At 49.9% G+C, this 22,099-nt stretch overlaps 8 protein-coding genes across 8 annotated transcripts; 4 read left to right on the forward strand and 4 right to left on the reverse strand.

The window, feature by feature from the left end:
* The first annotated feature begins 308 nt into the window (after window positions 1-308).
* Window positions 309-2,700, forward strand: TrAFT101_010160 (uncharacterized protein). The gene is made up of 2 exons (XM_024909730.2): window positions 309-643; window positions 723-2,700. The coding sequence occupies exons 1-2, from the start codon at window positions 566-568 to the stop codon at window positions 2,457-2,459; spliced, it is 1,815 nt and encodes a 604-aa protein (XP_024760896.1). The 5' UTR covers window positions 309-565; the 3' UTR covers window positions 2,460-2,700.
* On the reverse strand, window positions 2,667-5,926 carry TrAFT101_010161 (uncharacterized protein). Its single transcript, XM_024899972.2, has 2 exons — window positions 3,343-5,926; window positions 2,667-3,275 (listed from the first exon to the last, which is right to left on the reverse strand). The coding sequence occupies exons 1-2, from the start codon at window positions 5,452-5,454 to the stop codon at window positions 3,162-3,164; spliced, it is 2,226 nt and encodes a 741-aa protein (XP_024760895.2). The 5' UTR covers window positions 5,455-5,926; the 3' UTR covers window positions 2,667-3,161.
* A 1,200-nt stretch (window positions 5,927-7,126) lies between these two features.
* Window positions 7,127-10,581, forward strand: TrAFT101_010162 (uncharacterized protein). The gene has a single exon (XM_066128861.1). The coding sequence runs from the start codon at window positions 7,369-7,371 to the stop codon at window positions 9,514-9,516; it is 2,148 nt and encodes a 715-aa protein (XP_065984986.1). The 5' UTR covers window positions 7,127-7,368; the 3' UTR covers window positions 9,517-10,581.
* On the reverse strand, window positions 9,864-11,984 carry TrAFT101_010163 (uncharacterized protein). The gene is made up of 3 exons (XM_024909729.2): window positions 11,835-11,984; window positions 11,178-11,663; window positions 9,864-11,121 (listed from the first exon to the last, which is right to left on the reverse strand). Exons 1-3 carry the CDS (start codon window positions 11,864-11,866, stop codon window positions 10,266-10,268), a joined length of 1,374 nt encoding a protein of 457 aa, XP_024760893.2. The 5' UTR covers window positions 11,867-11,984; the 3' UTR covers window positions 9,864-10,265.
* Window positions 11,985-12,236: 252 nt separating this feature from the next.
* Window positions 12,237-13,226, reverse strand: TrAFT101_010164 (uncharacterized protein). Its single transcript, XM_024901877.2, has 2 exons — window positions 12,753-13,226; window positions 12,237-12,701 (listed from the first exon to the last, which is right to left on the reverse strand). Exons 1-2 carry the CDS (start codon window positions 13,027-13,029, stop codon window positions 12,406-12,408), a joined length of 573 nt encoding a protein of 190 aa, XP_024760892.2. The 5' UTR covers window positions 13,030-13,226; the 3' UTR covers window positions 12,237-12,405.
* Window positions 13,227-13,712: 486 nt separating this feature from the next.
* On the forward strand, window positions 13,713-14,943 carry TrAFT101_010165 (uncharacterized protein). Its single transcript, XM_024910586.2, has one exon. It carries the CDS (start codon window positions 13,744-13,746, stop codon window positions 14,749-14,751), a length of 1,008 nt encoding a protein of 335 aa, XP_024760891.1. The 5' UTR covers window positions 13,713-13,743; the 3' UTR covers window positions 14,752-14,943.
* TrAFT101_010166 (uncharacterized protein) lies at window positions 14,761-17,208 on the reverse strand. The gene is made up of 4 exons (XM_066128862.1): window positions 16,481-17,208; window positions 16,130-16,420; window positions 15,830-16,065; window positions 14,761-15,776 (listed from the first exon to the last, which is right to left on the reverse strand). Exons 1-4 carry the CDS (start codon window positions 17,029-17,031, stop codon window positions 15,151-15,153), a joined length of 1,704 nt encoding a protein of 567 aa, XP_065984987.1. The 5' UTR covers window positions 17,032-17,208; the 3' UTR covers window positions 14,761-15,150.
* An 856-nt stretch (window positions 17,209-18,064) lies between these two features.
* TrAFT101_010167 (uncharacterized protein) lies at window positions 18,065-22,088 on the forward strand (the record flags this gene model as incomplete). Its single annotated transcript, XM_024909728.2, has 2 exons — window positions 18,065-18,103; window positions 18,240-22,088. The coding sequence occupies 2 exons, from the start codon at window positions 18,065-18,067 to the stop codon at window positions 22,086-22,088; spliced, it is 3,888 nt and encodes a 1,295-aa protein (XP_024760889.2).
* Window positions 22,089-22,099: the final 11 nt, after the last annotated feature.

The raw sequence follows: 22,099 nt of genomic DNA on the forward strand, positions 1-22,099 counted from the left end.
GAAGGAGGGGAGGAGAAAAGGGCCAAGTAAGACACAGCGCAGGGAATAAAGCGTTGCGTCTTCAAAGTGGACAGGAGATCGACAGCGCGCGGATTTGGTGCAACGCAGAAGTGCTTCGGGCTAGACAAAAGGAGTCGCCCGGCTGGCGAATCTCTTGGCGGCGATATCCTGGTACCTGGCGCTATTAGCCGGGGTTCAGCCGATAGCCGCGCCCACGCGCCAGCGCTTGGCAGACACGAATCGCTGGGATATTTTCTTGGGCGGAAAAGCTGCTGCCGCTAGCGCTCCGTGGTAGCAAAAGCGCAACTGCAAACTCATGCTTGGCCGCCAACCTCTCGCATAGCATCTGCGCCATCACCCATTGCTTGCCTGAGCGATCCCGTCCGGCCTCTGTCGCGCCTCGGTTATCTCTGTAGCGCCTCTCCCAGCTTGGCCGCGGCATGGGAAGAGATCCGAAGCAATACGTCGTCGCTCTCGCGGGTCTCTACGCTGTTTTCCAGCTCCTTACTCAGTCGACAAACCCAGCCAAGTCCAATAGCAGTCTTTCGTCCAGCTCGGCATCACCATGGCGGCCCCAAAGATGACCAAGAACCAGATGCGGAGGGCGAAGAAGAAGGAGCAGAAGAAAGTCAAGGCAGAAGAAGTACGTTCTACCCATCCTCGCCCATTTTCTCTTTTCTTTCTTTTTTTTGTACGCGTCACAGTTTCTCACCTTGGTGCAGGTTCAACCAACCGAAGAGGCTGATGGGCCAGTTGCCGAGAAGAAAGATGCATCACCACCGCCTGAAGATGGTGCCGATGCCAAAAGTACGACCGACTCAGCGAAGCCCTCCGCGGTTACTAGCGACCCGATCCGAGAAGATCTGCTGGACGACGACCCGGCGTTTGCCGCATACAGGGATATTTTCAACAAGTTTGGTGTTTCGTTTGTAGAGGATCAGATCGCCAAGGAGGCCAATGCCGGAAACCAGGGAGACGTATTCTTCGGCGACAATGATGACATCCCCGATGAAGAGGAGGAATCCGGCCAGCAGAAATTATCAAAGAAGAAACGGAAGCAATTGAATAAATTATCCGTGGCCCAGCTCAAGGCGCTCGTCAGCATCCCAGAAGTGGTCGAATGGCATGATGTCTCAGCTTCAGATCCGCGACTCTTGGTGCAAGTCAAGGCGCAGAGAAACGTCGTTCCCGTACCGGCTCACTGGGCAATGAAACGAGAATACTTGTCTTCAAAAAGGGGAATTGAGAAGTCAGCATTTCGGCTACCCAAATTCATCGCCGAGACGGGTATTGCGGAGATGCGTGACGCAGTATTGGAAAAACAAGCAGAGCAAACCTTGAAACAGAAGCAGCGAGAACGAGTCGCGCCAAAGATGGGCAAATTAGATATCGATTATCAAAAGCTCTATGATGCTTTCTTCCGCTTCCAGACGAAACCTGAGCTGACGCGATTTGGCGAAGTCTATTACGAGGGCAAGGAAACCGAGGTGGACTATCAGCACTTCCGTTCTGGCGAGTTGAGCGATGCGACAAAAGAAGCGCTTGGCATGCCACCCGGAGCACCACCTCCCTGGCTCATCAACCAGCAAAGATTCGGTACCCCTCCGTCCTACCCTACTTTAAGAATACCAGGTTTGAACGCACCGCCTCCTCCTGGCGGATCATGGGGCTTCCATCCTGGTGGCTGGGGTAAGCCCCCAGTTGACGAATTCAACCGCCCCTTATACGGTGGTGATGTTTTTGGCCTCACCGCGCCAAACGGTGCTACTGGCCAAGCGCAGGCAGCCCAGCCTCAATTATCTAATGGAGACTCTGTGGAACGAACACTATGGGGAGAATTACAACCTCGCGAAGAGGAGTCTGAAGAAGAGGAGGAAGAGGAGGAGGAAGAAGAATCTGAGGACGAGGATGTCCCCGGCGGCACCGAAACTCCCAGCGGGCTCGAGACACCAGGAGGCTATGCCAGCACGGTACATCCCGACTATTCACAACAAGGCGTCGAAACATCGATTGCTGGCGAGATGGACTTGCGCAAAGAGCGGCGTGGATACGACACCGAGGAGTCCTCTGCTCCTCGCGCTGCTTACACAGTGGTGCCTGAGCGGCAGGTCCGTGCTGAGGGCTTCTTTGGCAGCGACCGCGCGTACGATATCAATGCCGCTCAGCGCGCTGCCGCGGCTGGTATGCCTGTGCTTGGCGCAGATGACGATTCTCGGAAGCGGAAGAAGCCTGGCGACATTGACGTCGCAATCGACGTTGACTCTCTAAATCAGCACGGTGGCCTCAGCAAAGATGAACTGCGGAGCAAATATGACGCCAGCCAGAAGGAAGAAGGTATCGGTGCAAGGTGGGCCTATGACGATGATCTGAGCCAAATGATTGAGGAAGAGAGGAGGAAGCGACAGCGTACCGAGAAGGAGCTCAATGAGAAGAAGCGAGAGGGCAAATATAAATTTTAATACGACCGGGCAATGTGCTCTCTCTCTCATCTCGACTGCGGGAACACACATATATATAGCCGTGTTTGGTTGGAAATTGGAATAAGGATGACGGCGGCAGGGTGAATGACACTTTGTGCTCTAATTAAATTAAAATAGTAGGAGAAGAAACGGAATATGGAATATGGAAATATGGAGTATTTTTTTTTCTTTTTTTTTTTTTTTTTTGCGGAAGTTTCATCTATAGTAAAATATCAGGCTTCATTGATACCATTAAACATTTTCGCTCTTTCTATCATGTCACGCGTGGCCAACTTTAGCTCGGCTGGCTACCATCACATCTGGATGATAGGATGCCTGGCGTACCGCTTAGACCACCCAGCTCATTAATTCCAAAGATCAGCTCTACTCTCTGAGATCGTCTATCGCTTTAGTAAGTTGTAGTCTGCCCAAGTCAAGTGATTCAGAAGCCTTTAAGCTCTCCGTATCAACTTGGAGCCTTTGAGTCAATAGCCTCCCCGATAAATCTCCCGCGTGAACGAAGCAGAGGATACCAAGGAAGACTAGGTTTTCAGCTAGGTGATATACATATCTTTATTTATTTAACTCATCATTTATTTAACTTGTAGTGTTGCAGTCCCTGTCAGGACTCTCAGAGCCATCCGGGGGACCTATAGTTGAGGAATCCGATTCAGCTTGCGTGCCATCTTCAGCTTTCTTTTCCTAATTCGATTTGCTCGCGAAACACGCATTGCAGAGCCAGCCTTGTTTTTTATCAACAGATACAACCGCTTCTCGCCGTATACAGTCTGAGTGGTATAATCTGTGAGGGCAGAGCTACAGTTTTCTGCGGTAAGTATACGTTCGAGAACAGACAAAATGTGGGCATAAGATGAAAATATACCTTGTTTGCGCAGACCAGCATTCTGGGCCCCAGCACGGGCAGCTGGCAGACGGTACAGCCATTTGTACCTTTGCGGATTTGGGTAGCCCTCGGAGACTGCTTTGGATCTACTTCCTCGGCCTGCATACCACTCCCTTCACTATTGCCATTTCGCTGTACCCTCGCTCTAGCTTCGTTAATATAGGAAAAGGCTTCGCGTATAACTTTGTCTTCAAGCATATCGCGAACTCGAAGCAAGCTAAGATGTTTACCAAACTCCAATAAACGCTGTTCAGCGGCAACAAGCCAGGATGCCTTTTCTTGAACAAAGCCCAACCAAGCTCGGGGAAAATAGGCAGCAGACGTGAGGCTTTGGCGAAGGATATAGCCGTCCCACTCCCAGATATACTCCTTTTCCGCGGGAGTAACATCAGAAAAGTCGCTCGTGCTTTCTCGGTGCTTTTGGATCAGCCATGTGTTGTCTAGTATCCTCTTTGGTACCTCCTGGCCAGGAGTTAATCGCGCTCTGCTGATAGGATCGAATAGGGCCTGCTTAATATTTGGCACCAGGATCTTTTCGTTTTGATGGCCCCCTAAGCGCCGTTGTCCAAATTTTGGTTGTGTGGCTACTGGCGACTGGGAAGGGAGCCTGTCAAAGGTGTTCTTGTCCTTTGAAAACGTGAAGACATCGTCAATAGTATCCGATCCAAGCCGAGATGAGATCCACGACTGGTCGCCAACAAGATATGTCTCGAGGTTGAATGGTTTAACGGGGGGTTTTATCTCATACTCCTTGAGGGGAGAAGCCATAGCCTCGCATCGACTAGAGACTCGGAACTGCGGCCCCTGACTCGTCGTTTCGAGCACATAGTTATACGCGGGGTGGAAAGTCTGTAGATGTGCCTGTAGCTGCTGCATAGTTTGGTGATAGGCTCCACAACTCACGCAGCGGTAATAGTCTAGGCAGACAGGTTGGTCAGAAGGTAGGAGATAGCTAACGCGGCCTTCATTCGCCGTGAGGTGATTAGCCCGCGCGCGACGTTTCTTCTCTCTGCCCTGAGCTTGGTCACTCAGAACCTTCAAGTTATACACCTTGTTCTTTTCACGAGTTCTCAAAGACCTCGAGGGAGTTTGTGCCCCTTCCGGGCCGTCCAGGCCCTCTTCGTCAACTTCGGCGGAGGACTCATCTACGTGATGACCATTGATGCCATTGACCCTTCTGTTCATGGATGGAGCGAATAGATCGTCCATCAAGTCTGTGTCAGGACCAATAGCGTTGATGCAGGGCATCGATCCCTTCTCCAGGAGCTTCAACGCTTTGTAGCCGGCTGCCCAGCGTAGGTCAACATCCATGACATAATCGGTGCAGAAGGGAGGCTCATTCTCCGAATATCCTGCAGATAAGGACACAGGACCCTTGAGCCTACCAAAAAGCTTGTCAAAGCGGCTCGACAAGACCCATGATTTGCTGGAGACGGGAGAGACCTCAGGAGACATGGGCGGAATGCCGAAATCAGTCGAGTCCAGCGGCGGCCATTTTTCGCCGTGGGCAGCTTCTAATTCGACTACAATGTCGTAGGAGTCTGCCAAGTCGAATTTGTCATCATCCACTCGGTTGACCAGGATACTTTCCTGGGGGATGTAGAAGGGCTTGGGCAAGTCGATACGAGCGACGCGGTGAGGGCCAGCAGGATTTTTATACGTTGTCAAGCCGCAAATCTGGTTCTGGCAGTGAACAACTCGGGGGCGGAAGCCAGAAGTTAGTTCAGAGATGGTGATCCTGCAGCTAGCTTTGGTGTGCGTAACCTCGTGGGGGTGAGCTTGGCCGTGATAAGATCTGACCTTTTTTGAATCCTTATGGGAAATCTTGAGAACCTCAACACGGAGGGCAGATTTGGAATCTGAAGTCTGTGGAGAGGCAATGAGATGGTCAACAGGAAACGAGTCGGGCGTTGAAACTCGTCGCCTTTTCAACGGCGGGCCCCTTTCATGGTCGATTTGATGTGATCCTTTATGAATTGGTGAAGATACTATGTTGCCCATAGCTGCAGAGTCCTTCAAGGCTCTGGTGCCTTTGATCCAGTTGCGATGAAGAAAGGGGGCTCGACGCTGACACCTGGTTTTCACCGTCATGGCGGGATGAAACCAATCATGAGAAAAAAGGTCTATGAGACGGCGGGTGAGCCCAAAGTATGATGAGACAAGGCAGACAAAAAACAAACAGTGCTGGCGAAGACGGTGAATGAAGCTCTCCCTTGGCTTTAGAGCATTATGAGCCCGCACGCCTCGTTGCCGCTGCGGCAACCCAGGGAAGCGGCCAGATGGATGAGAAAGCCTGGCGCTGGGGGATGAGAATGCGCCGCAATGTGTAACCAAGCATCAACCGTCGCTCCACGCCTCGCACACAACAGCAGTCAGCGGCCGGAGACAGGAGAGAACGGATTGGGGCGGTGCGAGAGTTTGCGACGGGAATGAAGATGCTGGGAATGCGGCCAGCAGACTGTAGTGGCTTTGACAGCGCGACAGAACAAAGCAAGCAGACGCGTGTAGATGAGACCTGGGCAAGAGGGCCTGCCCGGCTGTATCGCGGCCCCGGAAAAGCCTAGCGCCAGCGGACCTCGCTGTAAGCGGCGCTGAAGCTACCAGCCGTAGCAGTGGCCTAGCGCCTGGTAGCGGGTACCAGACTGTCGGTGGCTAGCGCTATGGGCAGCCATGTACCTACACTTGCAAAGCCCACGCTTACAAGCATGAGGGCACTATATGCACATAGCCGTCGGCGTGTCCGGTGCACAGCTTCAGCTAGCAGTAATAATATCAGCCAAATGTCACAGGACTTCGCACTCCTAAGGTCCTACAAAGGAGAAGGAGATGATAGAGAGCGACAGAAGTCTGTCTACCAATTTTAGCTATCCGGCGGTGGCACTAGGAACAAGTGGAGATGCCAGTAGAAGATCTCTCCTTGTCAGCAGTGCCGACCAACAAACTTTCCACAGCAGACTGAGAAAACAACCACACACTGCGGAGTCTGAATCGCATGGCGCTAACGCAAGGTCCGATTCTCCGCAATAGGCAGTATATTATACCTGCATCCAATGAGCATGTGTGCGTGACTGGAATACTTGGAAGACTGTGAATAGAATAAGCAGATATTGCTGGTGTCACAGAGCAGCCTGCTGCGTATCGGACACTCGGATCTGAATAAGCAGCGCTGCAAGGCTTTTTGGTCGATGCTGTGGTCGCGTATCATCAGTGATAAGCGGTGGTGAAGCGTGATGAAGAGAATAGTATATACATACCTAGTAAGTAGGTATCTCATAAGACCTTCTATTGCAAGCTATAATTTTTGAAGACCATCGCTTACCTGCAAGTACATGCTCCGTAGCATTGGGATCTGCAAATCTTCACACGTACCAGACTTGGCTTAGTTTCATCGACGCATCTAAGCTTGTATTTCCCTTTGGGTACAAAGTACATGTACTGTACTGCGTAACTGCAGACTCGGGAGTTGACGTGGGTGGATAACTGCAAGGGTCTCGTTAGGATCATGTCTGGGAGAAGCACCTTACCCACTCGACGTGAATATGGCCTTCTTACGTAGGTACTCTGTACATGTATGTATTCATCCCCGGCTTCCAAGCCCCATTATATAGGGCCTCATCAAGTGCTATTGAAGACGGTTTGTCAAGGTACATCTGGACTGATGTGCTGCGCGTCAAGTGCCTACACAGTACTCATCACATGACAAAGTACTTGGACCTGTTGAACTGGGCCCCGCCACGCCTGCGTGAAACTTTATGCATCTCAATGCTTTCGATGCTGCCGCAAGCGAAGCAGTGCTACCTCATACTTACTCATTCCTCCTCCCACACAAAAGTTCAGCTCCAACCAGCCCCGAACCAGCATTTCTCCAAACAGCAGAGCGCTGCTGCAAGCTCACAAAGTGTCGCACAATAGATCGCCCCAGGCTATCGAAGCCCTGTGTCTTCCTCATGCGCACAGTCTCTTCACTAAGGCCCCCAGAGCTAGCGCCGTGAACGACGTGGTGCAATGCCGCTGACACGCAGCGCAGGGCAGCGAGCCTTGGCTCAAAATAGCAGTCGACGAAATCCAGCTCGTCAGTCTCGGGCCAATCCATCTCGCACCTCTGCAAGAGCGCGCGAGACTTCCGCCGATTCCTCAGAGCCAGATTCAAGTGCGTCTGGGTCTTCTTTGGAATCCCATCAAGTTTCCAGATCACCTACCCGGCATACATCTCGACGAAGGAGCACTAGAATAGCAGCTGGGCATGGGAGTAAAGCAAGCCCGCAAGCACTACGGCACCTAGATTCGAAGACTACCTCTAGGGCCAAAGCTAGTAACAGAGGCCGCCCTGTCGCCAACACAACTTCGCCGAGCAAACGGCGACAAGCAGCACTAGAGAGTCTCGGTCAAATATCCCCAACCGGCGGTCCAGACTGGACAGATCCCCGGATTCCCTACCAGTTTTGGGTAGATGTCTTCTTGCATACTCGCGATGAAAGCGGCGCAGATGCAGCAAATACACACTGGCTACTCCAGGCTGCCACCTCATGCAAATTATTATCAGACCCGGCATTAACAGCCATCTACCGCCATCCAGTAATACGGCACGCCTCCAAAGCGAAACGACTGGTTGCATTGCTAGAACGCCCCCCCACAGACACCCTCTTCAACTACCGCAGGAAAATAGAGTCCCTTCACCTGAATGTTCGAATCGTGTCTCAAGCAGTAGCTTCTCAACTTATCCGGCCCTTGACTCGCCTCAAGGAATTGATATTTATTAACCCTGCGGAACAGCCGCCCTACAGAGAGCTTGATACACATGTCAGATGGAACTATTCAGAGGACATATTCCTTGCTCTCCAATCACCGGCTGAGGGTTCTGAAGCTCTTAGTGGCGCACTGCTTCCTATTAGCTTGAAGAGCTGGGAGTGGAGTGGAAGCTTGCTTGGCGGCTATGTTGCAGACTTCGATGACATTATCCGAGTCCACCAAATGCCATCATTTGCTCACCTTACGCGACTGAGCTTTACGAATTTTCAAGTCCCTTCGCTCAATCTTTCAGGGTCGGCGCTCAATGACCCTCAAGCAAACCTACAAACCTCTGCTGAAGACGGCGAGGTTATTGACGCTATCGGAAATGCCATTGCACAACTTAATTTCCTCAAACATCTAGTCTTTGAATCATCTACCATCATGACAAGCCGCCTCCTCTCTCTACTACCAAAACATCTTATTCACTTAGAACTCATCAATTGCTGGGAAATTGATGCTGAGAATCTAGCGACGTTCCTCCTCACTCATGGCAGCAGCCTCCGCACTCTTACCCTGATGCACAACCAGTCCTTGAATCTTACTTTCTTGACAATTTTGGCTGAAGCGTGTCCCAGCCTGCAAGAGCTGCGCATGAGCATGTCTTATTATAGACACCATGATTCCCTCAATGATGCGGACCCCATGTATGATTTCGCCCTTCTCCCCGATCAGATTCCAACATGGCCCTCTAGTATCCGTGTCATCGATATCGAACACATTCGCAACTGGTCCATAGAAAGCGTGCATACGTTCATTCACTCACTTGTTGATAATGCCGCGAGCTTGCCAAATTTGCGTGAGCTAGTGATCAAGACCGCACTTGATATCCCATGGCAAACTCGCGCTGAGCTACGACACAAGCTAAGACATATGGTTGAACGGGTATTTCTCCGAGCAGATGAGGATCCACACGATACGGTGACTTCTGAGCAGATGAGTAGCACCCACGGTACTGCTATACCACGCAAGAGGAAGCGATCTAGATCGCCGAGGTCTCCTGTACGAAGAAGTAATAGAATCGAGGCCCATGTCCGTGGCTTGCCCCGACGTCCCAGAAGAGACAACACATCGCAACGCCAAGGGCTTGGAAGGCCACTCTACCGAGAACCAGATACTGATGAAGACGAGTTTGACAACACAGAGCTATCCGGTGCCGAAACGCAGCAAAGCTCATCTTCCGATCCACAGCCAGAATTGGCAGTCCAGGGACTTTGCCATACTGTCAACATCATAATCGATAATCAGAAAACGAGGGAGTTCCCTTACAGCATGGAGGACTTCCTTACTGATAACGAAGGGTCTTCGGGCGTAGAATGGGACGGGGATGATGACGACGATCACGACTTTTCTATTGCATTTTGAGAATATTTCACCCATCTCCATCTAATACGTATCAACAAATTGAAAAATAAAAAACGACCACAACCTTAACATGCGATGCGACATCTCGCCGGGGTTGACGAATAGTTGTTTAAAGGGAGCGTTTGGCGTTAAAGGGGCAATTAGAATCTCATCCTGCGCGTGGGAATGACAGGATAGATGACATCAAAAATCGGCGGAGTTCAGGATGACTTATTAAAATGGAAACGGATTGGTATTTTTTTATCTCCTCTTTCATCTCTGCAAAGGGAAACTTAATACTTAACTTGCTCCAGATTTCTTGTACCATCCATACAAAACATGTCTTTGTTAATAAATTATTCTATTAATCATTCCTCTTCTAATACCACGCTTTATACATATAGATAGGTGCTCAATAGTAGCTACTGGCTGTCATTAATATATGCCAGCAAAATCTAGACGCATAACTCTACTTCGACGAACATTTCATTAAAAAAAAAATACCAGCTGCTAAAATTCCTGTGGGGAGAATTATGTCTAAAAGGCTGCACCGCCAACGCCTTCACCAGCCAAATTCTTCATGCTCTTCTCGCTCAGGTCACTTCTCATCTCCCACGCCCTGGCATCTCGCTCAAGTCTAGACCACGAATAGAGACTCTTTCGGAGCCGCTCTTGCTTGAGACGTAGCTCCTCCCGTATTTTTTCCTCTTCGTCTTTCAGCTTCCTATAATGACCTTCGATCTCTTTCGTGACACCAAGTATTAGGGGTGTCATAGTCGGATCTGTTTTCCCACCGGGAACAAGGGGGGCATCGTCGCTAACAAGCTTTGAGCAAGGCTCTGTCTTTGCCCGCTGCCATGCTGAGCTGAGGGCCCCGTGGGTGGATTGAAAGGTCGTTGAGTAGGAGGTATCCCTGCGCCGGCCCCATTTGAAGCAGTTGCTCGAGGGCCTGTGGGAATATTAGAAGGACCACTTGTCGCAGCTGACACTGGTGGTGGGCCAGATAAATGGCGAGATGGTACTGAATTCCAACCTCCCCTCCCGCCACGGGATGAGAAAGAAGCCCCCCTGTTTAATGGGATGTAGCCTCGGGGCCCTGAAGGCGGGTTCGTTGGACTTGTAGTGTCTGTTCTGTGAGGCGGCATCGCATTTGGTGTTTGGGGAATTCGTTGCGTCTGAGGAATAGGCATCGTTGCTGAAGTTGAAGTTGCACGAGCAGCAGCAGGTCCACTGGGTGGTGCCCGTAATGCTGCAGGGCCACGTGGCGGGGATTTTGAAGGGCCAGAGGCAGTTTCGTTTGCAATGGGTCGCTGGATGTCTTTGACAGCTGCAGCCGGTGTCGCAGCACGGTGAGGAGGGGAGCCTTCCAATGTGGTGGGGGAACGAGTTTTGGCCGACTGTGACTGAGAATCCGCTCTCTCTGATGCAGGTCGAGATGGTAGTGCAGACGCGGGCCCCGGTTCTCGCATCGGCGAGTGTCGCTTATATGAATGATATCTGTCATCTCGTCGATTGGGTGACCTCGAACGAGGCCTGTAAATACCACCACGGACAGCAATAGGCGTTGTTTTCCCTAGCGGCGTCCTCTCGCGACGGCGATCTCGAGCGAAGGGAGAGCGTGATCTCCTGTAATTCAGAGTTAGCTAATATACCAGTATAAGACGCGGTTACATATAACAAACCTATCATCGCGCCTCTCGATATCTCGCTCCCATTCCCTAGGTCGATTTCTTTCACGGTCCCAATCTCGATCACGGTCTATATCTCTGGGCCTATCACGCTCCCAATCCCGGCGCGGAGATCGTGGTCGGTCGTATCTGTTATCTCTTGCTGGCGACTCTCTTCTAGGTGGGCTCCGGCGGGGCAGTGGTGATCTTCTCATGGGAGATCGGCTTCTCTCGCGCCTTCGGGGGCTTTCGCGGTCTCTGGATCGATCGCGCCGGTATCGATCGTTTATACTCCGAGAGCGCCTACGCGGCGGATATCTCCCAGGCACATAGCTATCAGATCCTGGAATTATAGGGCTTCGAGGGCGAGGACTTCTAGTACGCGGCGGGCTTCTTGCTCTATCTCTCACTGGGCTCCTCGGTCTTCTGGGCGATCGTTCCCGCGGGGTTGGTCTCCAAGACTCTCCGGCTCCATATCTAACGACTTCACCGTCGTCATACCTATTGAAAATTAGTCATGCGCTTAACAAGGCTTTCCACCGAGAACTGAGATCTGGGGTGCGAAAGTGAGCGTGGCGCATTTGCGAAGATAGCAAATGCGCCACGCTCAGTTCATCCAGCCAAAGATGCGGTCCATGAAAAGCAATGGAATAAATAGGCGCCGATTCTTACCTGCGGCTCCGGCCATCGCGGTCGCGGTCCATTTTATGGAATCGATGGCAGCAAAGTACAATGACAAATTCAAACCTTGGGCTGGTCTGAATGAGAAGTTGTCATCCGATAGGGAGATACGTATCGGAGGATAAAAAGTCCGCTTTTCTCTCTAAGAAAAGTTTAAGGCATACCCACCCACACGTAGTCGCGCCTAAGCTCGAATGTATCGCAACCTAGGGATTGCTCCACAAATGCAGCTCAATGTAAACATTCAAAAGTCTTATGATTATTGACGTGGGCAGATACATTCCAAGTTAGTGGGTAAGCAAGAAAGTGGGCGTTTAAGGCGTGTAATTTAGAACAATGCCTTCGAGTCTGCTCCATAATCTCCAATATTCCGAGGAGCTGTTACTAAAGACGGGCTTCAACAACATGTATTTGAACGATTCTGAGATATTGTATTGGCTATATTAATAATTGTAGATTAAGCCAGCGAGATTTAAATTCCATGTATATATAAATCTGAAACAAAAGGCGAAAAATAGCACATCTGTAAAACAAAGGTCTATGTCGAAGGTTATGCTAATTATTATTTAATGTTATCAAATAAGTCTGATCCAAAGCTGCCATTGTCGCTCTCGAGCTGTACTAGCTTGGGAATCTTGGGAGGCGGTTTATCGGAATTCGGCTTCGGTGTCGTCGATATATGCGGCTGGTCAAGGGTTAAGAGACTCGAGCGCCTCCTTGACTGGTTTTCTCCCGTTCTTAGGCGCTTGAACCAGCCGCTCGCTCGCTTCTTCTCCGAGTCTGCGAAGCTGGAGCCGCTCTGGCTTTGTGGGCGATACACATTGGCAAAGGTGCGCCCGTTATCTTGAAAGGCGCTTCCTGTTGGATTGTTATTAAACGTAGCAAAACATCGCCAATGGTGGACTCTACCCTGTTGACCCGAGATGACAGGACTTGGCGGCGCGTCTTCGGGAATCGTCGTGTCAACTTTGTTTTGGGCCGCTACTGTTGTTGAAGTCGCCTCTTTGCCGCCGATGCTCTCATCACTGGTTTTGGGCGTCCTCGCCGGCGTAATCGTCGGCTCAGTCGGGGACTCCGGCGGTGGAGGAATATCGGTGCCGTCGGTGATGCTGCCAAAATTCAGGTTCAAGGCAGGCAGTAGCTCAAAGCGCGAGCTAGCCACGCTCTTGTTCTGCTGAGAAGACATGGTATGTCGACTACTCGGCTCTCCGATTATGATGTTAAAACGAGGCCGAAGACCAGCCGGTCAATTGACGATGCTCTGTGCAGATCATCGCTGGAGAGGAACACAGGCACCCTGGCAGTCACGGTCCCCATGGAGTATACCCCCCTATAATCTAGAGTACTGATGCTAAGCAGTACCTCGTACTCCGTTGTATACCAAAGCCACTATTAGTTGTTAGTTAAACCCGTATGCGAGCTTCTAAATTAGCCTACGGTTTAAGAAAGCGACTGCTAATTTAAAACATATTTCCAGAATAGTTTTAGCTATAATTTATAGAAATGAAATTAGAGAAAATTTATTATAATTGTTTGAGGCTTGATTAATAAAAATACTACTATTATAGTATATACATCTATAAGTATATAAACAATTAATAGCTATATAAGCTATAGATTTACTAGATGTTTTATAAAAATAACAAAATAACAAATACTACTACTAATTATTTTATTTACCGTAAACCTATATAATTAAACAACTTATTAAAGTTGAGCACCTGATATAGCAACCTAAGTACTACACAGCAGTAAGAAGTAAGTACTAGTACCTTTGCGTGAGCACAGAGTCTTGCTCGCCTCGACTTCACTTATCGATTAAGCTTATCAGAACTTTTTCCTAATCTATCGCGCCTCAACTGCTTCCCTTACACTATGTACATAGCAATCTGCGCTCAGCATGGCACAATTCCTCCCCCGCCGCTCATTTAGTGTCCCGTCATCAATTCCCAAGTCTTATTTCCTAGGCCATCACCACGCCGCTGTCAGTAAACTAAAGACGGTGCTCCCAAGAGTGTCACTGGTTATTGAATGCCGCGACTTCCGACTGCCGTTATCAACCCACAACCCTCTTCTTGAAAAAGCAGTGATTGGCTGTCCAAAGATTATCGTATATACGAAACATGATCTAGGTAGCGATAGTCCCGGCGCCCGGCAACTGCTGCAAAGGCTGCACGGCCGTCGCGCCTTGTTTTGGGATAAGAATCACCCTGCAGCAACAGCATCTCTACTAAGGCGGCTGAAAGAGACTGCTTACGAGGTAGACTCAATAACTGGGCTATGTGCCCTGATAGTGGGCATGCCCAATGTGGGCAAGAGTACATTATTAAATGCCCTTAGAAACTCTGGGACGATGGGGAGGAAAACAAAAGTAGCAAAGACAGGTGACCAAGCCGGCGTAACCCGTAAAATTGGAACGAGCGTCCGTGTGGTCGAGCCAGAGGAGAGAGGGGGCGTCGGTGCTGGTGTATATGTACTCGACTCGCCAGGAGTTTTTATGCCGTATGTCGAAGATGGGGAGGCTATGATGAAGATTTCCCTCGTACAGGGTATCAAGAAGGGACTCATACCAGACGAGATACTGGCAGACTATCTCCTCTATAAGATGAATCTTTGGGATCCCCAAATCTATAATCGATACTGCGAACCGACAAACGATATTCAAGAGTTTCTCTCCGCTGTGGCAAAGCGCGACGGCAAGCTGAAAGCTGGCGGCGTCCCTGACATGGAGGAATCCGCGGCCAGGGTACTGTCTGAGTGGCGGAAAGGTAAACTGGGCAAATATGTCTTGGACGACCTTTCTGACGAGGCCCTTCGGAACCACGAATTGATGGTTACTAGCCCTCCATTAAGCCTGAGCCAAGGGAAGAAAGTATGGAAAGAACAAAAGAAAGAAAGAAACGCGTAAAGGGGGGCTCGGAATAGGAGTTGAGCGTCGTTTATCATAACAATATACCATTTTTGATTAGCAAAAGCTGTAAAATATAGACTATCATGACAGTATTCGGTAGACAAATCTCACTCAACAAATCCAAATAGCTAGCAACGAAGGCTTTCCGTCTAGACCTAAACGACAGGAAAAGCCACACGGAGAACAAGTAAGAAAAAAAAAAGTTGGACCAAAGTTAAAGCAACGCTTTCCACTCATGCTGCGCCATGCAGTAGTAAAAAAAAACAAGTGACCAGCCAATATACCCTAACGCCTTTTCCAGAAAGATGTTTTCATTGAACCAGCTCAAGCATTTCTTCATAGACATAACATGTAGACTTTCTGCCTGATACGTGAATAAGAGAGTCATATCCCCCATCATGAGTATTGATTTTGCCACTTAACCATATCTCGCGTAAGGACGTCCATCATCTCCATGCAGCTCAATTCCTTGAAGACCTTTGATTCAGGAGAGTCACGCTGTTCCTTTGCATCTTGGTCCATTGGCGATTTGGTAGGATCATGCGGGGATTGAGTTGAATTGTTACTGCGGTCCAATGCTGCTTCGGCCGCCAAATCGACCTGGGTTCTTGATATGAAATCCATAATTGCGGCCACCCGTCGCTTCATATCCAGCATGCTCATCTTCCCCGCCATGCCTAGCTTTGTTCTTGAACTGCTCTTGTGGTCTCCCACGTGCCTAGAGTGTGCAGCAGTTGTCGCATTATTGGCTCGCTGGGTGTCTCGTGATACAGATCTTGCGGGTGACCGTTCAATATCCGCAGTTCGGTCTTTCGTATATTGGTTTTTCCCTTTGCCCTTTTTGTGATTGCTCCGTGACGTTCGCTTGTTAGAATTTGCGGCAGATGAATGCGATGCGGGGGGCGTTCCCGGAACGGGGGATGGTACAGCAGGCGTAGGGTCTTCGAAATTTGACGTTTCCGCACCGCTGGTATTGGGAGCCTTGGAAGACGACGGATTCACTTCCTCTGACACATCGGAATCTGGGGTTTTTGTCAGTGCCCATGCCTCCTCGCAGCCACAACGGGCAACTTACCTTCAGTACGCCGCCTATCTGCGCGCCCTTTTCGTTTGCTTATGGTTTCTTGCCGCATACGATCCTTTTCCTCTCTTTCTGCTCTCTCTGTAGCTTTGTAGGTTCGGGGTCGTTTTAATCCATTGCGCCCGCCACTCTCGTCATCCGTGTTTTCTTGACTGATAGTGTCCATTGGTTTTGGTGGCGGCGTGGTGGATTGCGAATTTGTGCGCTGCCGTTTAACAATTACGTTGTTCCTGCTGGCGGGGTTAGCAATCCCAAGAAAACAGAGCTGTTCGGAATTATAGTCCTAGGACATACTCTTCACTATTGCTGCGCCCCCGTTTTGTGCGCCTATTCATATTTTCTGTCCCATCTTGGGCAACCTCTTCCTTGCTAGCTTCGATTGCTCGACGTAACTGTTCATCGTCATACGCGGCATCGCGGCTATTCATCGTGGATCGTCGTTTGGATATTTGTGACGTAGATTGAGATCGAGCAGATTTAGCGCTGCCCAGCCTCGGCGATCGAGCTCCATCCTTTGCGATGGAAGTAGCTCGAGATGCAGTTCTGGCTGGTCGACTTAAAGGCAGGTATTTGGAGTATTTTTGTCTGCCGCCTGGTCAGATTCTACCTTCTGAATAACAAGTTTTTGGGGTAGGATCAGCCTACCCATTATTTGCTGTGTGAATTTTGTGAAGATCTTTCCGACATTGTTCACAAAAGTATTCTTCGGGAGAACTCTCGGCGCTAAAGATGCCGACACATGCTCCATGCTGCCATACTTTGCAAATATCGCACTGCACAAAAAATCCCGTGACGTCTTCTGTGAGTTCAATGGAAGCGAGGAAGTTGGCATCTGAGCCGTCGACAGGAGGGCGGCCAGGGTAATCTTCGCAGCCACATATGCACCGAACTGCCTCGTCCTCCTCGTCTTGCAAAGGATCTAGTTCGTTAGACATATCTTGGGCGTCGTTCCGCAAGTTCTTGTACTGTTCGTCGTCGTGGCCGCGCTTCCGCCTTCGGCCAAGAAGGGTATCGTCTATATCGTCAAGCGGATCGGATGATACGGATGCGCTGGGTGTGGATTTGTCCGATTGGGGCCGGTTGAGGGATCTGGTATGTCGTTCAAGGCGGCTGAAATTGGTGGATGAGAGAGACTGTTGAGGATGGGAAGCCAACGCGCGAGCTCTGGAAGATCGTCGTGGCGAGGGTGGTGCCATTGAATACTGTAAGCACCAAATGAAAGAAAAAAGATGCGCAATAAAAACAAAGAGGGGGGAGGGAGGAGTGCGATCAAATGTTAGTCAAGGCTGAATTGTGTTTTGGTAGGAAGAGTTTGAATGGTAGAGAGTCGTACTGCCGGAGAGGCAGAGGACTACTGTAGAAAGAGTGGCTAGGTACATGCTAATTAGGCGCGGAATAGCGAAGTACGGATGCGGCTAGCTTGGATGGCCACAGAGAGTAAATCTTTACAGTGGGCAATAGCGCCAGGGACATGAAAAATGGTGGCCCAGCTTATGCACGATTCCAATCCATTGAATTTTTTTGTGGTGGATTGCTATCCATTAGGTAGATCCATTAGCATAGCTCTCTGGAACTTATTGGATTCAGCTTTGCGTCATTGACATGCACTGTCTGTAGCTCAAGTTCAATTCTTTCGAACAGGAATTCCGACCCTTGTTAGTAGCCCTAAGATTGCTGGGTAAGCTCCAAGGCGAGAAACTTTAAAGGGTGGAGGAATTAACAATGGCAATGTTAGGTGTCATACAAGCTGTCAAAACAGTCAGCCCAAAGCCACACTATAGCACCTAATTGAAGGATAACTAGGTGCTGCTCTTCAGCTGCACGACTTGCAGACGAAGTGCTTGTATGTACTTTATGTGGGCAACTGCCTAATGATGAATCGAATCATTAGTATTAGCGGATCAGACTACTACTGCCTCCGCCGACACCCATGCATGGAAAAAGGCACGTCCTTGATTCCGGGCGGTTTGGCAATGTTCCAGACCTAAAACAGCCTAGCAGTATGCAGTACTACGGCCGACTCCACCTCGCCGCGTAGTATGATGTATTCGGTACGTTTTTGCAATCCTCGTATCAGCAGCTTACCCAGTGCATTTTAATTTCCATTGTTTCCGCTTCCTTCTGCGATGATTCAATCTCTCGTTTCTTCTGACTTTATTCGCCTTTAATCATATGGTTCGCAGACCACATTTCCGTCTATGCCGTGAGGGCGCAACTCAATAATTCGCCATGTTCAAGTTATCGCGACGACGCGATCATTCGCTTCAGGTAGGCCGGCCCTGTCGCAAAATGCGTTCTGCCTTGTTCCTTTGCAAGCCAGCGGACGGTTTCGATGGCCTCAATGGGGGACATCACCTCCTTGAACTATCAGTACATTCGCGAACAATTTGCTAATCATCTATAGCCACCTCTGACAAAAGAAACAGCCGATCCCGATGCTGCCATGGCCGCGGCCTCCGCCTACATGCGTGGCAGCAGCACTCCAGCCCAATCATTATCATCAGCAGCCGCCGCAGCAGCCTTACGAGCGCAGCCAGCGCCACTCACAAATGTTGCGGAAGCCCCGTCCAAAAGGGTCCAGCGACGGGCTTCCTCGCTGTCGTCCCCTGTCGGTCGCGATCGAGGCAAAAAGAATAAGCTGTCAAGAACGCCCAGCGTGAGCTCAATGAGCGAACGGACCTTTCGATCGCCATCACCGGGTCGTACGGCTTCTAATAAGAAGCAAGATGTGCCACCTGTCCCCAGCATGCCCGCTTCTAAAAACATTACGACCCCAATAAAAACCCAAAATTTCCGAACTGCAAGCCAGAAATCCAAAGGCCACCAACAAGGCGCTTGGTTTGGAGCCGCCGTAGCTCAACATGATCAAACGCTAGAATCGATATCAAAATTGACCCCTGATTTACCAGAATCTCGATCAGGGAGTGTTAGTTCATCGATCAACTTTTCATATCCCCGCCGAATGCCATCATATGATTCAAACATGCCAGCCGAACACGAACTCGTTTACGATCCGAATTCTAGAAGAATGGTTCCAAAGGCCACGGCTACACCAGCAAACCGTCAGGTTGAGGATGCTGTTCAAATATCATCCGAGAAAGCCAAAGGAGCAAAGCCAAGTAAAAAGACCTATACAACACAAGAGCCGGCGGATGAAATGATGAATCTACCGCCGCCTAATAATATCCAAGCGGAGTCTCCATTATTAGCCTCTGACCTGTCAAATGATTCTGGCTTCTTTGAGAGGAAAATTCCGAATGATGTCTCCAGTCCTAGCCGACTGGTAACTGCGGCGGTAGAAAAGCCTTCTCCAAAGAGAGAAAATGAAGACAAGGCTACCAGAGATTTTCAACGTCCAAATGATTTCCAGGACGAAGCATCTGAAGTTTTGACGTCGGCAAGTGTATCGCCTAGCTTACCCAAATACGACAATTTGAAGGTCGAAATACCTTTTTCATATGCTGGATCCAGTTCAGAGACATCCGTGCGTTCAGCACATTTTGCTTCATCGGCTGATCGTCTGGTTGTCAAACACGAGCCTCCACCGCGCTCTCTATCGCCTAGAAAATCTGCCATGAAATCGTCTATTTCGAGCAGAGGAAGTTTGTCCCAGCATCCTCATGAAAATCTGGAGTATCCCGGGCTTGGCATTTCTCATTCTAGCGGAGAGGATGCTGTGACAAGTCAGAAGAAGGGTGCTAGAGTAAGCTGGAACGATAACAGCACAGTTATGGCTATTGAACCGAGCAAATTCGAGGAAGCAGATACCACAGCAGCATCCAACATTCACTCAAGACAGAAGGCATACAACACTGTCGATGGGCTGAAAATAGCCAATGAATCTCCACTACAGCAGGATGAACTAATGTCCCCCCGACCGGCTCTTCCATTATTTGGAAGTGTGCGTGACAAAAAGGGGAAGGAACCTGAGGAACGACAGCTTGTTCGCCCGCGAGAACGATCCTTATCGCCTCAGTCACTACCACCATCCACTTCTCATTCATCATCTTTCACACCCAAAACTGAAAATATCCCATCGGCAGAGCCCGTTAAAGAGCTCAGCTTCAATCGGGAACAGATGCCAAGAAATGTAGCAAATATCTCGAAATATCGGGAGCCACTACCAGCTATCATGGCATCCACCGAAAGTCTTGGGCATGAAGGCGAAGACATGGACAGCTCGGATGATGAGCGGTTTGAAGACGTATTGACTGGCATAGACGAGTCAACGTCTCAAAACCCCGCTAGAGATGCATTACCAGATCTATCCTCGACCGCTAACGTTTCAGGTAATGAAGCTTCCAAGGCGAGCTCGACAACCGTCAGTGGATTACCAGGAAATTCCAACGAAACACCATATTCGCTACCGCAGATGCAACAGCATGGTATAATACCAATGGCTAGATCAAACTCTCTCCCAGGAAGTTTCCCACCTGATGACATTGTTCCCAAGTTGAACACGAGCGACGCAAATGGTTTTGTTGCGCTAATGTTGACACAGGCTTCAGGATCCAAGACCGTCAAACTAACCCAGTCGATTGATGAAAACAAGATTGAGGAGGAGTCAGATAAAGATAGCATCTACAGTGACGCCTACGAAGACCAGCCTGAGGATGCAGGTGACGGATTCATGTCGATTGACGCTGCATTGGCCAACCCGCCATTCTCTGAACCAGGCATTGGCGACTTCAACTTGACCGCAAATCACGAACAGAAAGTGTCGGATTATGACGTTGGTGCTGATGACTGGGAAAGAACCAAGGCATACTGGAAAAGCTTGACGTCTGAAGAGAGACGCCGGCTGGAAATAGAAGCTCTCCAGGAAGCAGATGATGATGCTCTCCACCGGAGTGTGGTAGCAACAGGCTCCGCGGCCGTAGCCGATGATTCGGGTTTTCTCAGGGCGAAGCAAAGGAAACAATCTCATCAGTCCCAAGTTGAACGCCCGGTACCAGCCGACTTAGTATCACCCAGAGCAGCTCAGGGCCACAATGATCCTAGTGGGCAAGCTAGTTTTGCCTCGGTAGATGCCCAGACAGGACATCGCTCGCTTCAACAGCCTGATGCTACGAAAACCGGTAATACGGCGACAGGGCGCGGCTTGAAAAAACTAGCAAAACTTAAGCGCTCTCTTAGCAGTGAGCCGAGACATGCAGATGATGGCCGAGGCCCAGTCGCTCGGCCTAGCTCCTTATATAACCCCATTATCTCAAGTGGCTCTGGCCCGAAGTACGGGTCGAAAAATCCTCAAATTGCTACAGAATATCCAGCAGACATGAAGTCTACTCTGAGACGGCGAGGATCCGATTCCAGCGAGAGCAGCTTCGTGCGTAGTAGATCGACTAGCGATGCGCAGCGTGGATTCAGGGCATCAATGAGAAGCAACGTCTCTGAGGCAAGGCTATCGATGGGCGGTACGAGAGGCGGGAAGAGGATGACGCTGCGCTCATTATCACCCTCGGCATCGCACGCACAGCGCCATTCAGTCGTACCTACGTCTTATTCTGAGACAGTGACCGTGCACCAAGGCAACCGTTTATTCCATCAAAACGCTGCCGCACCGCATACCAACCGGTCTCTATCGAAACGATATGAAGATTCAGCATATGGGGACCATATGTCAGATTCCAGCGATGATGATCTAAACACAACCCCATTAACTAACCGCTCGCTAACGGGTGACGAATACGAGCCCACTCATTCAAAGTTGAAGCATTCTTTTTCTCATTTGTACGCACGCAATAAAACTCCCGACCACAATCCCCACGCCAATGCAGGCTTTACATCCAATTCACAGAAACACAATAAGTTAAAGCGGAGAGATGATCAATATTACAACGAGGGTGATACACACATGCGCCCCAGTTCTCAGCCAATTGGTGCTGCAGCACAAGAAGCCTCGCCTCGCCGGCCAGGATTGATCTCCACGCTTATGCGGAAGAAGGACCACAGGGAGACACATGAAACACAACATAATACTGAAGACGCGGCGCCTACACACAGCAGCGGCTGGCCACTGCAGAACAGGAGAGCTGTGCCCAATGAACTCCCAATGACGTCATCAACTGAAGACGGGGGAAGAAGATCCGCAGCTAGCGGCTCTATCGTTAAGGATGGCCTGACGTCAGATCCCCGCCAACAGCATGAGCTTCAAGGGAGCTCAGATGCAGGCAACGCGAATATTTTGCTGTCGCCAGAGCACAAGCGAAAGAAATTCAATAGCCTGAGAAAAATATTTAAGATTAATGACTAGATAATTAAATA

Source organism: Trichoderma asperellum, chromosome 6, assembly GCF_020647865.1.
Source record: "Trichoderma asperellum chromosome 6, complete sequence".
Lineage (NCBI taxonomy): Eukaryota > Fungi > Ascomycota > Sordariomycetes > Hypocreales > Hypocreaceae > Trichoderma > Trichoderma asperellum.

Bases quoted from the DNA above. Each gene is read 5' to 3' on its own strand.
- TrAFT101_010161 (XM_024899972.2), bottom strand. From the start codon at position 5,454: ATGACGGTGAAAACCAGGTGTCAGCGTCGAGCCCCCTTTCTTCATCGC. The intron at 3,276-3,342 runs GTATATTTTCAT...AGAAAACTGTAG, and splicing joins TGCTGGTCTGCGCAAACAAG to CTCTGCCCTCACAGATTATA.
- TrAFT101_010165 (XM_024910586.2), top strand. From the start codon at position 13,744: ATGGCACAATTCCTCCCCCGCCGCTCATTTAGTGTCCCGTCATCAATT.
- TrAFT101_010160 (XM_024909730.2), top strand. From the start codon at position 566: ATGGCGGCCCCAAAGATGACCAAGAACCAGATGCGGAGGGCGAAGAAG. The intron at 644-722 runs GTACGTTCTACC...ACCTTGGTGCAG, and splicing joins AGAAAGTCAAGGCAGAAGAA to GTTCAACCAACCGAAGAGGC.
- TrAFT101_010164 (XM_024901877.2), bottom strand. From the start codon at position 13,029: ATGTCTTCTCAGCAGAACAAGAGCGTGGCTAGCTCGCGCTTTGAGCTA. The intron at 12,702-12,752 runs GTAGAGTCCACC...ACAATCCAACAG, and splicing joins TGTCATCTCGGGTCAACAGG to GAAGCGCCTTTCAAGATAAC.
- TrAFT101_010162 (XM_066128861.1), top strand. From the start codon at position 7,369: ATGCCGCTGACACGCAGCGCAGGGCAGCGAGCCTTGGCTCAAAATAGC.
- TrAFT101_010163 (XM_024909729.2), bottom strand. From the start codon at position 11,866: ATGGACCGCGACCGCGATGGCCGGAGCCGCAG. The intron at 11,664-11,834 runs GTAAGAATCGGC...AATTTTCAATAG, and splicing joins CGCGATGGCCGGAGCCGCAG to GTATGACGACGGTGAAGTCG. The intron at 11,122-11,177 runs GTTTGTTATATG...TCTGAATTACAG, and splicing joins ATCGAGAGGCGCGATGATAG to GAGATCACGCTCTCCCTTCG.
- TrAFT101_010166 (XM_066128862.1), bottom strand. From the start codon at position 17,031: ATGGCACCACCCTCGCCACGACGATCTTCCAGAGCTCGCGCGTTGGCT. The intron at 16,421-16,480 runs GTAGGCTGATCC...ACCAGGCGGCAG, and splicing joins ATTCACACAGCAAATAATGG to ACAAAAATACTCCAAATACC. The intron at 15,777-15,829 runs GTAAGTTGCCCG...CAAAAACCCCAG, and splicing joins AGATAGGCGGCGTACTGAAG to ATTCCGATGTGTCAGAGGAA.